At 42.3% G+C, this 15,911-nt stretch overlaps 1 protein-coding gene across 1 annotated transcript; it reads left to right on the top strand.

Annotated features, from left to right (window-relative positions):
• LOC8066952 (cation/calcium exchanger 5) lies at positions 228 to 6,642 on the top strand. Its single transcript, XM_002442747.2, has 2 exons — positions 228 to 1,148; positions 5,679 to 6,642. The coding sequence occupies exons 1-2, from the start codon at positions 426 to 428 to the stop codon at positions 6,441 to 6,443; spliced, it is 1,488 nt and encodes a 495-aa protein (XP_002442792.2). The 5' UTR covers positions 228 to 425; the 3' UTR covers positions 6,444 to 6,642.

The raw sequence follows: 15,911 nt of genomic DNA, 5'->3' as shown, positions 1-15,911 counted from the left end.
AAAATATTTTATAATTTCGATAGAGTAGATAGACTAGCCGCCTTGGGACGCCTTTTACCTTGGGCCCAAAAAGGCCCAAGTTGCAATCAAACCTGCCGCTCTTGGGCCAGACAGCTCCAGTTCCCGTCAAACCAGTGGGGCCCCACAGACCTTGTTGCGCCCGCGGGACCCACCCCCACCGCCGAGGTCGGCAGCCGTCCACTCCGCTCGTGGGCTGCTGCGTGCGGCGCGGGCCTATTCGCGTCGGCGTCCGTGCCGCTCCCACTCACTGTCGGCCTGTCTGGCTGGCTGCCGGCCGGCCATCTTCCTCCCTCCCCACCCCAGATTCCCTCGCCTCGCCGCCGCCGCCGCCGCACTCCCCGCACTTGACTCCCCCACGCGCGCGGCATTCCGCATCGGCGGGCGCATCCGCCTCCGCGCATGGCATGGCAACCCCGGGGTCCACCACCACCTGCGCAATCTCCTCCGCGCTGGCGCACCCGCCGGCGGTGCTCGACTACGCGGCGGTCCACTCGTGCCTGCTCGGCGGCGACGCGCGGCTCTCCCTCCCGCTCCTCACGCTCCTCCTCCTCCTCCACTTCCGCCTCCTGGCCGCCGCGGCCTCGGCGCGCTTCACCCCGGCGGTGTCCCGCCTCGCCGCGCGCCTGCGGCTCTCCCCGTCCATGGCCGCCGTCACGCTGCTCGCGCTCGGCAACGGCGCGCCCGACGCGTTCGCCTCCGCCGCCGCGCTCGGCGGGCCACGAGGGATGCCCAGGGCCGGGCTCGCCGCCATCCTCTCCGCGGGCGCCTTCGTCTCCGCCTTCGTCGTCGGGGCTGTTGCGCTCATCGCCGCGCCCTTCGCTGTCCCGCCGGCGTCGTTCGCGCGTGACGTCTTCTTCTACCTCGTCGCTGCGTCGGGGCTGTTCTATGTCTACCTCAGCGCTGAGATCTTCCTCTGGCAGGCTGTTGGGCTCGTGCTCTTCTATGCTTTCTTCGTGGGGCTAGTGTTCTACATGGATTTGGGTAGCGCGGAGGGGAAAGCGGTCAGCGCCGCGGCAGCTGAGCTGGAGATGGTGAGTGGCAGTGGCCGTGTGGCCGTGGACCTGCCGATCACAGTGGAGGATCGCCGGCAACAACGACACCCTGCTTTTTGTGCGTTGCTCTGGAAGGTACGCGTTCAATTCAGCATCTCGCAGTTGGTTTCTGTGCTTACTTGAGTGAGTCATTGTTAATGTCCAATGTGCTAGTACTTGACGGAGACATCATCAATCCTAGTCTGTTTGGTGGTCTCTGCAGATTCAACAGCCTCACCTGAAAAAATGCTGAAAGTTGTGATTTCTTTATCTGCAACTTTCATCTTTTCTGTTGACTTTGGCCCCCTTTCCCTGGAGTACGTTTGACTTCGGGTTTTAACATGACTGACTGGGATTCAAATGTGAAACAGTCGGCCAAGCAGATAGCTCGTACCCGCAAATGTTTGTGAAAAAAATTCAGAATATGTAACAGTTTCTTTTTTATAGTTGGTAGATTATTAGCCCCAATATCACTAAATACACAGAAATGTTTTCCTTTGCCATGCTGGTCAGAAAAGCAATCGTTGATTGTTTAGTCACAAGTCCACAACCAAGTTAGTAAGGCTGCTGAACTAACTGGAATAAGGGTGGATAGTGACTCAACTCTCCTAGGGACCAATACATGTTCTTACTACAACCCTAGCAAGCCAAGCACCCACCTGGTCAATCAAGCTTACGGGTGAACAAACATTGCCAGTATCAGCTATAACACGAACAAGTGAATGCCCAAGCATCCTTGCTGGTATTTTGGACATTTGCCGACTCATAAGTCATAATGGTTGATGAACAGACGAGTGATTTGTCCAACTCTCGCATGCTAGATTAGATGTTCGGTTTTAGTATGTTTTGGAGTTAGGTTGTCTGCTCCTCGCTTTATTTTTCTCCTCTATAGGAGAAACTAGGTATTTGGTGCTCATACAGAGCAACCACAAAGAAGGTGAAGCTTTTGTGACGGGAAAGCTGAGAAGCATATAAGTGACTAGTGATTGTCAATTGTCATGCACTCAGACGGGAGAGGGGTCGGCCAGGGCTAACCCTGGGGGGCGTTGCAGCTAGGGCAAGAGAGAGGACAGAGGTGTGTTTGCCTGCGTGAACAGTAAGGGGAACAAGGGGGCAAGAAGTCAGAGGGTATTACCCTAATTCTGCTGAACCTTTCATTCATAAGCTTTATATTTATATAGAGGCATAAGACTTGACCCCTAAGACTCCTAATAGATTGATACTTTGTAGGTGGAAGAATCCATCCAATCTAATTACAACTCAAATTTATTAAGCCTAACTCAATGACACAGGGCCCAACTGGCCCAACCTTATTACTTCAACCAGCCACCTTGGATTTCCCCCTCTTGCAGTAATATATTTTGCTGACCATTACATCTCTCCTCGCGCGGTGGAGCAATTCATCCTTGAGCTGCAGTAATAGGTATATACTTCCTTAATGAGTTCGGCATCCTTTCGTTGTTGGTGCTATCCAGTAGGAAAGAGGATGGACAGTTTCATCACAACCTATCCAGAGTATTGGCCTCCCATGTCTCCAGAATTTCATTGTTAAGTTTGCGAAATCCCACATGATTGGCCCTAGGGAACTTAGCCAGTTTACTCCCAGTATGATATCATAATCTCCAAGTGGTATACTATAACAGTCAATAGTGAATTGCTCTGGCCCAATTGATATTTGTAAGTTGTGGCATGATCTGACGTTGGATATTTGAGGGCCTCCAAGTACCGCTACTTTAAGGTCATCTGGTGCTGGTATTGTCTGGAGCTGCAGATATCTTGCAGTATCTGCATTTATGTAGTTGTGTGTAGATCCAGAGCCCAATAATGCCAACAGGGAGTGCCCATTCACACAGATTTCCAGTTGCATAGTTGGCCTAGTTGCAACATGTAGCGAAACCTGAGTCTGTGTGCCTGATGAGGCAGTAACCGGGGTGTCAGGCTGATGGTGGCTTGCATACTTCCCTGTCAGAGGGATTGCTGTCTCCAAGTGTGATGGTTCTTCTATACTGGTGGGAGATAGGTTGCGTAGATTGTAGGGGAAGGAAGTAGGAGGATAAGGGACGGGCAGGCGACAGCGGCCTGTGGTCGCCTGTACGCAAGGGGAAGTCGGCGGCCTAGGGAAGGAGACGGCATGTTCGCCTTCCTCCTTGGCTGCAGCAGTGGCTTTAGCGGCGGCGGCGGCGGCGTCTTTGGTGGACTTAGTGCCGCCCTGCTCGATGGAGACAAGGCGGGTGTCAACATTGTCCCAGCAGCATTGAAGCTCGTCGAATCCAGTGTTGGTGTTGATGACGAGCTTCTCGAGCAGTGCCTTCATGTTGGTGGCATTTGGAGCGGTGTTGTTGTTGCTGGCCATGGATACCTGTTCTCTAGGTACTAGATGTGATGGGACTATATTTGTGGGAGGTGGGTTGTGTAGATTGTAGGGGAAGGGGGTAGAAGGATGAGGGAAAGGAAGGTGAAGGCGGTGTGAGGCCGGCTTATGGCAGGCGGCAGCACAGAGGGCAATGGCAGCACTGGAGATGGCAGGCGCAGGGGAGCAGGGATGCAGGAGAGCTTGAGGAATAATCCTCTATTTCTTGCTTGCCTGATATGAGTACACGTCTCTTGTATTTATACTCCCAATGGCTTGTTTCCTAAGCAAACTACAAGTAAAGTCCTTATAGATTTGGACTCTCCTTTTCCTAAACAAACTCTATCTTTTCTAAACTGAGTTTATTCTTCCCATCTTATTCAAAATCTAATTGGACGTGGACTCCTCCTTGGGAGGAAGGCCTGGGGGAGCCCCCCCCCCCCCCGCGTGCTCGGCCAGCCCTGGCCCTTCTCTGGGCCGCTGGATCCACCACTGTCGGGCCTGTTTGGACCCATGGCACCAAGTCTGGTGGTTGGTGTAGTTCCAGTTCGTGGTGCAGGAGATCTGTCAGTCCTGCCTTTGTATAGCTTAGCTTGTTACAGATTGTTTACCCGAGAGAGCTGTGTCATAAACTTGGTCTGTATACTTCTTAAGTGATTCATGCAGTTGAGTTTCTGATAAATGTCCAGCGAGTTCTTTCCTGTCAGAGGTCCGAACTTTTGTTGATGATAGAGAGAAAATTGGGCCATGATTGGGTGCTCTCATCCTTTTCTAAGCACATAAACCATGTCAAGGCTCGACCTGTCAAGTGGAAGGATGCTAACAGCATCTTGTCTTTTTCTGGTGTTATCTTAGATAGAAAAGGGTTCGTAGACTCCATCATATTCTGGAAACAATTGTTTATAAGAATTCTTGATTACTGTTGTGTTCATACCTTGGCTCCTGATTCTTGGGTGTGAAATCTGTTTTTCCTTCCCATCCACCATAGGCTGTTTCACTTTCCACCTGTTGCTGATCTATCAGAATTGGTCCCTCTGGTACTGTTGCTCCTCTTTTTGGGGTTGGAACATAGATTGGAGTAGTTTTGGTCCGCTCCTGCTGTGCTTGCTGCTCAAGTTTTGCTTTCTACACCACTAGTTGATCTTTTTCATCCAACTAGCCCATGCTGTACAGATCCAAATCGGATTCCATTGTGATGGAAGAACGCTGGCTCCAAATACCATTTGTTACCCTCTCAGATTGCAGAGGGGTTGGCCTGGCCGCCTGGGTTAACCCTAGCCGAGAGGGTGAAGAAAGTGGGGGCTAGGGCAAGAGAGGAGAGTGTGGTGTGGCAACAGGGGGCAAGAAGGCTGATGAGGACTACCTTAATTCTGCTTAACCTTTCATTCATATAAGCCCCTCTATATTTATAAAGGCATAAGACTTGATCCCTAAGCATGGGCGGATACATAGGGTATTCCTGGTATTCCCAGGAATACCCAACTTTTTTATGCACTAAGTATATATAAGTATATTTATATATATGTATATCAAATATATTAGTATTTCTATATTTAACAAATAAAATTTCTCTCTCATTCATTTTAATTTATTTTTTATTCATTTTTTCACACAGAGCTCGATTACCGAAATTATTCTATTTTGTTGTTTCTGCAAATGAGAACTTAATTATTTATCTTCATACCACATACATATTGACTCATACCACTAAATATTAGTACAAATCTTGTTTCTAAACTTTTTTCCCAGATAAATCGAAATATGCACATGGTAGCATGTATAATAAAAGTATTTTTTTTATGTGAGTGAACGAGGCATGAGTAGGAGGCAATTCCATAATCCCCATTCCTAAATATCTAACCCTAGCCGACCAGGCATGACGTGGTGGCGGCACTACTGGTCCCCAGTGTCCTAAGCTCCTGGCAGCGCGGGACGTGCAGCACGGGCGCAACCTCTATCTCTATGCTATGCCTACATGGCGACTGGCGAGGGCGCACGTCGGTCATGAGATTAGAGGCAACAGCTAAGTGACACGACTCACCAGACACTAGCAAAGGAATACCCAAGATTCAAATTTTGGCTCCGCCACTGTCCCTAAGACACCTAAAAGATTTTGTTGCTCCTCTCTGGCAGTAAGCTTTAGCAAGGGTAGTGAGTGAGTGGGATGGATCATGTATTATGCACCACTTCACAGATACTAAGTTAGTTTGAGAACATTTTCCTTTCATTCTCTGTATTTTTCACAATACTGATTTAAGTATATCTACCTCTGCCAGGTAACAGAAGTTTGGGAGTGGCCCATTGCATTTGTTCTGAAGCTTACAATACCATCAACCCTTCCTTCTGAGTGGAGCAAAGTTTACATCAGTGCAAATATATGTCTGTGTCCTCTCTTAGTTCTGTATTCTTTCAGTTCGTTCATTCCTCTAGATACCCGAATAGTGTTTCTTCTCCCTCAAATCCGTTTCCCTCTATGGTCTGTTGTGCTTTTCGCTAGCTTTTGTTTAGCTCTATCCCATTACCTTTTCGAGAAAGAAGCCCCAGAAACAGAAAACATTGCAAGCACCATCATCTCTTTTATTATGAGTGTCTTCTGGATCTCGACCATGGCTGGAGAGCTCCTGAACTGCCTTGCCGCAATTGGAGTCATCATGGATTTCCCTCCAGCTATACTCGGGATGACAGTTTTGGCATGGGGGAACTCTGTGGGAGACCTTGTTGCAGATGTAGCGCTGGCCAAGGCTGGGCAACCTACAATTGCCATCGCTGGCTGCTTTGCTGGTCCGATGTTCAATATGCTGGTTGGATTGGGAACTGCCCTTGTAGTACAAACAGCAAGAGTGTATCCCAGGGCTTTTGTACTTGAATTCCATGTTGGAATTGTCGTTGCATTTGTGTTTCTTCTTCTGAGCTTGATGGGCACCCTGTTGGTGGTCACCTGGGCTAGGTTTCGGGTACCCAGATTTTGGGGCTACTGCCTTATGGGTATATACATCTTGTTTACCATAGTCAGTATTGCCATTGCAAGTTCTTCAGGATGATATATGTGATCTCTTTTGTGAAGATAGCTGCTCCTAGGTTGTTGTATGTATTTAGCATTTGCATTTTGTCAGGTTGATGCATTCGGTGAAAACTATTCATGAGATATCATCTGCCTGGCCATGTTGTCTAATCTTAATGTATAGAATTGAGATATTTCATTGCAAAGTTTATTGAAGTGGCACGGTTGGTAGGATGTTACATGTTGCGCTGAAGCCGTTGTTTGTTGTGTTTTTTATGCTCTTTTAGGTAAAAGTTTTGGATGAGATGGATAGAAATCGACCTTCTTCACTTGTGTCACTGAGGGCCTAAACATACTATGAGCTATTAACTGACTTTTCGTGTTGCGTAAGAAAGTTTTGACAAGGGATCTCTAGCTGTGACAGGGTCCTATAACTATGATAAACTATGACAAGAGTTCTATACTTGTGACAATCTATGACAAAGGTCTGTTGTAACAAGGGCTCTGAAGCTGTGACAAGGGCCCTGTAGATGTGAAAAATTGTGACAAGGACCCTGTAGCTATGATAAGCTGTGAGAAGGGGTCCTGTAGCAGTGACAAGCTATGACAAGAGTCCCATACCTCTGACAAGTTGTGTCAAGGGCCCTATAGCTATAACAAGCTGTAATAAGGGCGCTGTAACTGTGAGAAGCTGTGATAAACGCATTGTAACTGCGACAAGTTGTGAGAAGGGTCCTATACTTGTCACAAGCCGTGACAAGGACCTCGACCCTATAGCTATGACAAGGACCAGGACCCTGTAGTTGTGATAAGAACCTTATAGTTGTGATAACCTATAATAAGGACCGTATGTGACGGTTTAAAACTGTCACCGATTTTGTTAATATGTGACGGTTTTGGAAAACTATTTTTTTGGGGAAACAGGAGAGGCTTTTAACCCCTACTGTGCTTTATTTCCAAATCAAAAACAAAGTGTTCCCAAGTACAAAGATTAGGATACAAAGAAAGAAACAAATAAAATGGAAAGAATTACACATAAGCTTCTAGCCATGAAACTAAAACAGGCTGTAGATCTTCTTTTGCCTATAGGATAACTAGAGCAAACTCTACTTTGAAGATGGTTTTTGCATCTATGCACTGAAGTTGGTAATCCTCTGAAGATGACATCATTTCTCACTGACCAAATAGACGAGCACATGGTGATTAGGATTTCTAGAAAAAAAAGGTACTCGAAGTTGAACCTTGAAAGCTTAAAAAATCTGAATGATTTCCACGAGTATTCCAACATGTAGTTGCAAAAAGGACAGTCAAAAAGGAGATGGAAAAGGATCTCCTCTACGTTAGAAGCACAATGAACACAACTGTAATCATCAAGATGTATGTTCTTACGCCTCAATAACTCTCTAGTGTTCAACCTGTCTTTAAGTACCAGCTAGAATTTTTTTTCATTTGTTCTGACAAGAACATGTGTCATGGGAGTTAATTCATGACACTAAATCTACGAGGGTCTCTGAAATCATCACAAATACTACTTAGTGACGGTTTTTTGTTGATTCGTAACGAAAATGTTTCGTCATAGATTAACAGGTTTCTTATAGTGAATGTGCAGTGTGCTATTGTGGATTGCTCGTCGGCAAAGGTGTTGCTAGCTTGTTGTCATTGTGATGGTGCACAGGAGGCGGTGAGGGATGTGGCGTTGTCTCGAGGATGAAGTTTAGGAGCTTGCTTGTTTAGCTTACTAGTTGCTCCTAGATTGTTTAGGGGTACCTTCCAAAGACTATGCCGGCACATCTCTAAATTTATAAAGTCACTATAGACATCTCGCTACGAATGAAAACGGTGTCTACTACTAAAAACACAAACCAACTAAGCTAAGCTTAGGGCGCAATTAGTGAGGCAGTAGATTTCGAGCCAGGCCAATTACTTGTGCATTCCACGCACTAGGAATCGGCCATCCGCACAAGCGGCCCAGCTGTGACTCCTCGGCCCACGGCGTCAGCATCTTGGGCCTCTGTGTTGCACGGCCTCGCTCCTTGCAGCTGATCCAAAATGCACATGCATCAAATAGAGCGGAATTTTCTCAAAAAAAAAAATCAAATAGAGCGGAAACTCGTCAATTTTTATTCTATAACCTAATGCCACCAGGAATCAACCTGGAAGCAGGCATAATATAGAAGAAGCCTGCTATACAATCTTAGGTTCCTTAACCACAAGAGCCTTGGCAGAATCATGCACCTCGCCTAGAGAATGGTCTGGTTTTTTTTGACCGAAGTCAGCAATTTTTTTTATTTTTTTATAATGCAGATCTGTTTAAATTCGCTCCCATAAGGAGTGTCGAACTCAGTTCTGTTGGTGCTACTCAGGTGCTCTAACCACTAGGCTAGAGCCACTTTCGCGAATGGTCTGGTTTTGTAACCTTTGACTGAAAACTATGGGCACACACAACATTCCTGCACAGTTCCTTGATCCAAGATGCTCACATAGCATAGATATATGTATACCTCGTCAAAGTAGACATGCAACTGCAAATACGCAATACAGGTCGTCAAGTCACGTTCCAACTCCAAGTTGCATTATCTGTTGCTGAGTAAATAATAATTGGATATTTAAAATGAGGGATCGATGATGCATATGTCAAGATTCTTTCTTTTCTTTTTGGTTTTTAAATAAATTATATGCCGATACCGTAATCACTTTAGCCGTACCACTTGCCAAGTTGTCCCCTCTCCTTGTTTGTATCATTTCTATCTAGTGAGGGCAGACAAGCAGAAGCAGATAAACTCGAGCGCGTGCAAGAAAAGTGCACTGCCCCTCTCACTGAAATGTATTTTTTTAATAAAAAACTGCGTGTTGTATTTCAAAGTTTAAATTCTGATTTATAGAATTGAATCTCAGCACTCGCTTTGTTTTGTTGTGAGAATATCCGGTGATTTGATTACTCGCGTGCTTTACAAATTGATGGGTATCGTTAGAACCAAAGCACAGGTTTGGAGCTAGAATTCTGATTTCATTAGCTTTACCATAAACCATAACAGGTTATACCTGGTCGTTAAGAAAAAAGACTACAACATATTCCAAAGTAGTTGCTAAAACAAGATTAAAAGATAAGGTGCTAACATAAGCACCAACTACTCCTAAGATAAGCGTCCTAGATAGATAACGACAAGACTTATGCTTTCTTCATTCTCCCCACTAAGTCTTCTGTGGCGCCTTTGGGGAATTTGAACTATCCGAATTCGAGCACGAAGCTCCTAGAACTTGACCCACCCAAGGGACTTGATGAGGAAGTCGGTGAGCTAGTCCTGTGTATTGATGTAACAAGCTTTGATGCTCCTCCCGTCATCCAAATATGCTTGCTGCGCTCATAGAAGATGGGGTTTTGGCCAAGGCTAAGGCAGACTTGTTGTCCATCCTGAGCTCCATTTCTTCTATGTCTCTGCCCAGGAGATTGCCCAGCAGCCGTGCCAACCAGAGAGCCTGAATCGAAGAGGATAGTGGCAGCGATCTAGTCCGCCTACACCACTAGCAAGTCCTCCACCACTTACACCACTGGGCTGTGCCCCGCTCTCCTACACCAACGGCCACACTATCAAGATCGACACCAACTTCGGCGGGTCAAGTTCTACGATCTTCGTGCCACGATTAGGATGGCTCAAATTTCTCAGAAGGCACCACAACAAGACTTAGGGGGAGAATGATAGACCTCTGTGGGAGTAGTTGGTTCTTATATCTGCATCTTATCTCCTTATCCTGCTTTAGCATCTACTTAGAATATGTTGTAATTCTTTCTTAAGGACAAAATATGCTACTCTATATGTATCGTCAAATCTTGCCATGGTTAGCAAGGCTAATGAAATAAAAAATCTAGCCTCAAATCTGTGCTTTGGTTCCAACAGATATTACCAGAAAGCCATCACCGTTGAGTTCTCAAAATTGTCGAGTGCTTAAACAACTCCATTTTTAACTTATTCCCTCTATCCCAAAATAATTATTATTTACGCCTTCCAAAAGCAACTTTTACTAAATATATATTAAAAAATATTAATATTTATAGTATATAATTAGTATTATTGGAAAGATCTTTAAATCTAAATTTTTAATAAATTTATCTGAAAATATAAATATTACATGTATTTTTATGAGTCGAGTCAAACTTATGATATGAAACCAATAACGACCGTTAATGTTAATTTGGGAAGGGAATAGATAGTGACATGTATCTCTAGTGAGTGATCCAAGTAAAATATTGTTGTGTTGTTGGGGTGGTGGTGCTGGTGTTGTGTGTCGTGTGTGTGGGTGGGGGCCGGGGAGAGGGCGCATGTCCCTTGCCAACCCCTTGCCCCTGGCTTCGTTGTTACATATAGGGTATTTGTAAATTTAACTTTTTTTTAAAAAAAAAGTATGAGCCTTCTACCCTTCAAATTTTGTAAATAAACCTTTTTGAATTTAGAAAAAAAAATTACGGCGAGTCATCTCCCCTTCAAGTTTTTTAATTAGTTCGTATAGACTATTCATAAAACTTTAACACAATCTAGTAGGTACAAACAATTTATAATGCTGTCAAACAATCCCAATGGAGATTCTCCTGCCGTTTTGTTTTGTTTTCAAAAAATGAAAGAAAAGCTGATTTACAATTGAACCTCAGCACTCACTTTTTTTTGATGTGTGAATTGAGAGACGATATGATCACTCGATCATGTATTACTGTGCTTCTTCGGAGGTACTTATAGAGATAAAGTCTGTGTGCGTGCATTCATAGGGGTAAGTGTACACTCATGTTTATAAGTGTTTGTGTCTGTAACTAGGTCTCGAAAAAATAATAGGTATTATAAGAAAGCCGTCATCTTTGAGGTTGAGTTCGAAAAAATTGTTGGGTGCTTGAACAACCTTATTTTTAACTTACTCCCAAAACTTTTCCAAAAATCACCTTGACAAAGAACTAATCAACAACAAGTTAGAAGGAATAATTGAGCATTTTGAGCTAGTCATCAGCTGGAGAAGGATCTGGTTTTGGAACCTTTGCTGAAAACTACGCGGGAACATATAGCATCCCTGCACAGTAACTCACCGGTATCTCACAGTTACTTGAAGATGCTCACACAGTTACTCGAAGATGCTCTAGTTAATTACTCGTAAAAAAACTAGGTATGCAATGCGATACAAGTCGTCGAAGTCACACATTATTCCAACTCCAATTTATATATACATACTATCCGATGAATAATCATGCATGTCGAACTGAGGGAACCCTAGATTCTTTCTTTTGTTTTTCTGAATTTTTTTCCATGTCGTCTTGTGTCTCCCTTGAGCGCAGCAATCACCTTCAAGGTGATTGGGACTCGATTATATATGGTGGTAGGGGTAATCACTTTAGGATGTAGTCGGATTCACTTCAATCCATGTGTATTGATGTGGGTTGGAGTGGAATTTAGTTCAAGTTCTACTCCGATCCACCTCAACACATGTGGATTGATTTAAATCCGACTACATCCAAACAAGGCCTTAGTTGTGCCACTCGCCAACAAGTTGCACGTCAATTTCCCATTATTCGCATCAGTTTTAATTAATTAAATCGATCAGACAATAAGCACGAGCAGATATGTAAATCCACGCAACAAAACTCAAACAAAGTGCATATATTAATTGCTCGGCTGTTGCTAGAAATAGTGTTTGTGAGTCCCATATATATACACGGAGCTCTTCAATCCACCGTCATGCGAACGGCTGTTCTAAAAGTATCTAAAAATCGATGAAGCGAATTGTGGTGTCCTCTCTCCGTAAAAAAAAACGAATCTAAATCTTGCTTGCTGAAGAGTCAAATAATCTTAAATTTCTTAAGATTAATAGGAGATACTTTAAGTGAGTTTTTCATTCTTTTTTGAGACAGAAAGAGGACGTGACAGCAGCTAGATGCAAATGTACAACCACATAAACGAAGGAATTAATTTTAACCCATCACTTTTATGAACCACGCACCATATATGGATAGATGCATGGGAGAAAGCAACTATAGTGGTGTCTGGTGAAAATGCCTCATCACGTTGATTCCTTTTGCAGTGCACGTAGATGGTCAGGAATCCAATGCAAATGCTCAGAATCAGAAGCACACTGAGGCCTTGTTTAGTTCCAAAATTTTTGGCAAAATGAGCACTGTAGCAATTTCGTTTGTATTTGACAAATATTGTCCAATCATAGACTAACTAGGCTCAAAAGATTCGTCTCGTCAATTCCGACCAAACTGTGCAATTAGTTTTTATTTTTATCTATATTTAATACTTCATGCATACGTCTAAAGATTCGATGTGACGAAGAATCTGAAAAATTTTACAAAATTTTTGGGAACTAAACAAGGCCTGAATTTCACGTAACATATGGGTCTTGTTACAATCATCCGAAACGTCGACGACCGACGACGCCTCTCGTTTACAGAACGAGGTATTCGAACTCAAAATTTTGCATTAAATAAGCGTATAAATTTGGTGGAAAAAGGTATGACTAAAAATACTGTTCGCTGATTTATCGTGAGATAAAAACATTGCTGATTAATTGAAAAAAATACGGTTTATAAAACAAGTTAACGGAGCCAAGCAATTCCCAATCGATCACACTACTGATTGTTCTATATACATAGGATTTAAACTGCTTATGAATAAGCCATGCATGGTTCACACGTCTTTTATACTCTTTCTTATGTTCTGTTTAAAAATATCTAGATACACTTTGTTTTTGAACAAATGAAGCTATCTTAAGCCCTGTTTAGTTTCCCATCCAAAATTTTTTCATCCATCCCATCGAATCTTTGGACACATGCATGGAACATTAAATGTAGATAAAAAAATAAACTAATTACACAGTTTAGTTGAGAATCGCGAGACGAAACTTTTAAGCCTAGTTACTCCATGATTAGCCTTAAGTGCTACAGTAACCCACATATGCTAATGACAGATTAATTATGTTTAATAAATTTGTCTTGAAGTTTTCTGACGAGCTATGTAATTTGTTTTTTTATTAGTTTCTAAAAAACCCTTCCAACATCCTTTCGACACATTCGATGTGACACCCAAAAAATTTTCATTGCCAATCTAAACAGGCCCTTATACGATACGACCATGGGTTGATGAAAAAGATTGAAATGAAGAACAAATTTGTGGTGACAGCGTCCTTGAAGGTGCCAAGTCCAACCACTTAAATGATGGGGCCCAGCAATTGAAGAAGACAGTCCTTGATCACCATCCTGATTCCTTTGCAGTGCACCTAGACCACTAATTAAGCTTCAAGAACACGATCAGGGGAGGCTAAAACAAAATTCAGAAAGGCCACATGGTCTAGATTCCCTTTGTCAGTCCACGAGTCACACAAAGAAATTCGGAAATCTGTGGGTCATTGTCTTATCCACGCAATATCCAATGCTGTGGGCGCCCATTGGTTTCTGAATAGGAAAAATCTTGCTACCGGTTTCTTCCTTTGCTCAGTACGTACCGTGAGACTTGAGAAATACTCATAATTATAGGATTCATATCAGTCAAAGTAATTCAAGTTTAATCAAGCTTATAGTAAATAATATTATTATCCGCAAAAAAAAATATTATTATTTATGTCTGATATAAAATTTATTACGAAAACATATTCTATAACTTATCTAATAGTACTTATTTTATATCATGAATGATAATAGTTTTTTATATATAAATCTAATCAAAGTTCAAATTGTTTGACTCTTCGAAAAACGAGAATTGCATTTTTCTTTCCTTGACAGAAGGAGTAAAATTCTGCAAGAAGATACTTTTTTTATTTTGCAATTAAATACATTTATTACAAAACTAGTAAGTCCTGGTCCAAAAGAAAAAAACAACGGTAAAAATAACCATTTGATGTGTGCAGTCAAACCTAACTAGTTTGATCAGAAAATGTTTATACACTGTATATACTTTGCAAATGTGAAGATCATATTCCTAATATAGTAAAATAAGCTACAATATTAGTTTTTATAACATCTCTTAAATACATGATACCATTTCTTGTAGAGTAGTGGTAGCCTTGTAGGTCAGTAGATAAAAAAAAAACATCACTTTCGGTAACTATTGGAGAAAGCTGACGATCACCCCCATTCACCTAGTCAAAGACAGCAACATTAGGGTAAATATAATTAGCGCTGTCCTCCTGTGTTTTGCCTGGGTTATTTGAAACAGGTAGTATCAAATGAAATAACCGGACGGTGCTCAATAGAAAAGGTACAAAGTAAAAAATATCATATTCTCCTCTCTCTGTCTGCCACGTCATCGCGTCAATTTCTTGCCACAAATGACGAGCCACTTGTCCACGATTCCTCTTGCTCCTTGGTCACCGCAGGAATATCTCCAGGGTTTCTTTATTTTCCTCACCAATTAGCGTGGAGACTGATGTAACATGGCACTCCATGTTTTGTTTTGTTTTGTTCATACGTGACTAATCAGCATGTACGTATCACGGCATACATAAGTTTATCTATTCTGAATATAACGTCAATCACTACCAAACGAATTGATGAGAACTTTAGGTCAAAAATAACGGAGTACTTTTTATTGTGCTTACGGTCTACATATATATGAACATGGTTTTATATTGTGCTTACGGACTACATATATATGAACATGGTCTGAGAGCGACAGAGATGAACTGAATAATTCGAGATAAACCCTTTGGAACTGTATGTTCAATTTGGTGTGAATATTTGGTAATTAAAAAAAAATACTAGTTAGTACTATAGGTGCGAATTGATTGGATTCGTCGTGGTTGAATACGTCTGGATCCGTGTTCTAGACTTTGCGTGAGTATATATTTGCATTCTTTTTCCCAAGGTAGAGAGATACAATATGCAAATAAGAGGGGCAATTCCGATGAGTACTGTATGTATATACTGCAGGAAGGATAGGAGGAGGAGGGAGGAGGGCCCTTCTACTGTTGTAGTTTCAAAAAAAAATTGGATTTAAATGTTGTAGTATTTTCGTTTGTATTTAACAATTATTGTCCAGTCATAGATTAAGTAGGCTCAAAAGATTTATCTCGTAAATTACAGACAAACTATGCAAGTAGTTTTTATTTTCGTTTACATTTAATGTTTCATACATGTTTCCAGAGATTCAATGTAATAAAATATCTTGAATTTTTTTGGATTTTTGGTACAACTAAATAAGGCCATGAGAAATGGTGTGAGCAATCTGCTCTGTCATTTCAGGCAGGCTGTTTTCTGAATTCATTGCGTTTCCTTTCCCAAAGCTCACATGACATGTCTGTCAACACTCAAGCTCAACAACCACCAGATATTAACAGCCTCTAGAGCCAATCTGATCTACTACTGCACTATATATATATTCCAGGGAAATTGGGAATCATAGACTTAATTGTTCGACGATGGAAATATATATATATATATATATATATATATATATATATATATATATATATATATATATATATATATCATTGTAGCTAACAGTGACCTGTTGCTATACAATAATCCGCTGGGAAA

This window comes from Sorghum bicolor, chromosome 8 (genome assembly GCF_000003195.3).
Source record: "Sorghum bicolor cultivar BTx623 chromosome 8, Sorghum_bicolor_NCBIv3, whole genome shotgun sequence".
In the NCBI taxonomy this organism is placed as follows: Eukaryota; Viridiplantae; Streptophyta; class Magnoliopsida; order Poales; family Poaceae; genus Sorghum; species Sorghum bicolor.
Note: the sequence above shows the minus strand (reverse complement) of the source record. Positions and strands in the feature narration are given on the sequence as shown.

Bases quoted from the DNA above. Each gene is read 5' to 3' on its own strand.
- LOC8066952 (XM_002442747.2), top strand. From the start codon at position 426: ATGGCAACCCCGGGGTCCACCACCACCTGCGCAATCTCCTCCGCGCTG. The intron at 1,149-5,678 runs GTACGCGTTCAA...TACCTCTGCCAG, and splicing joins TTTGTGCGTTGCTCTGGAAG to GTAACAGAAGTTTGGGAGTG.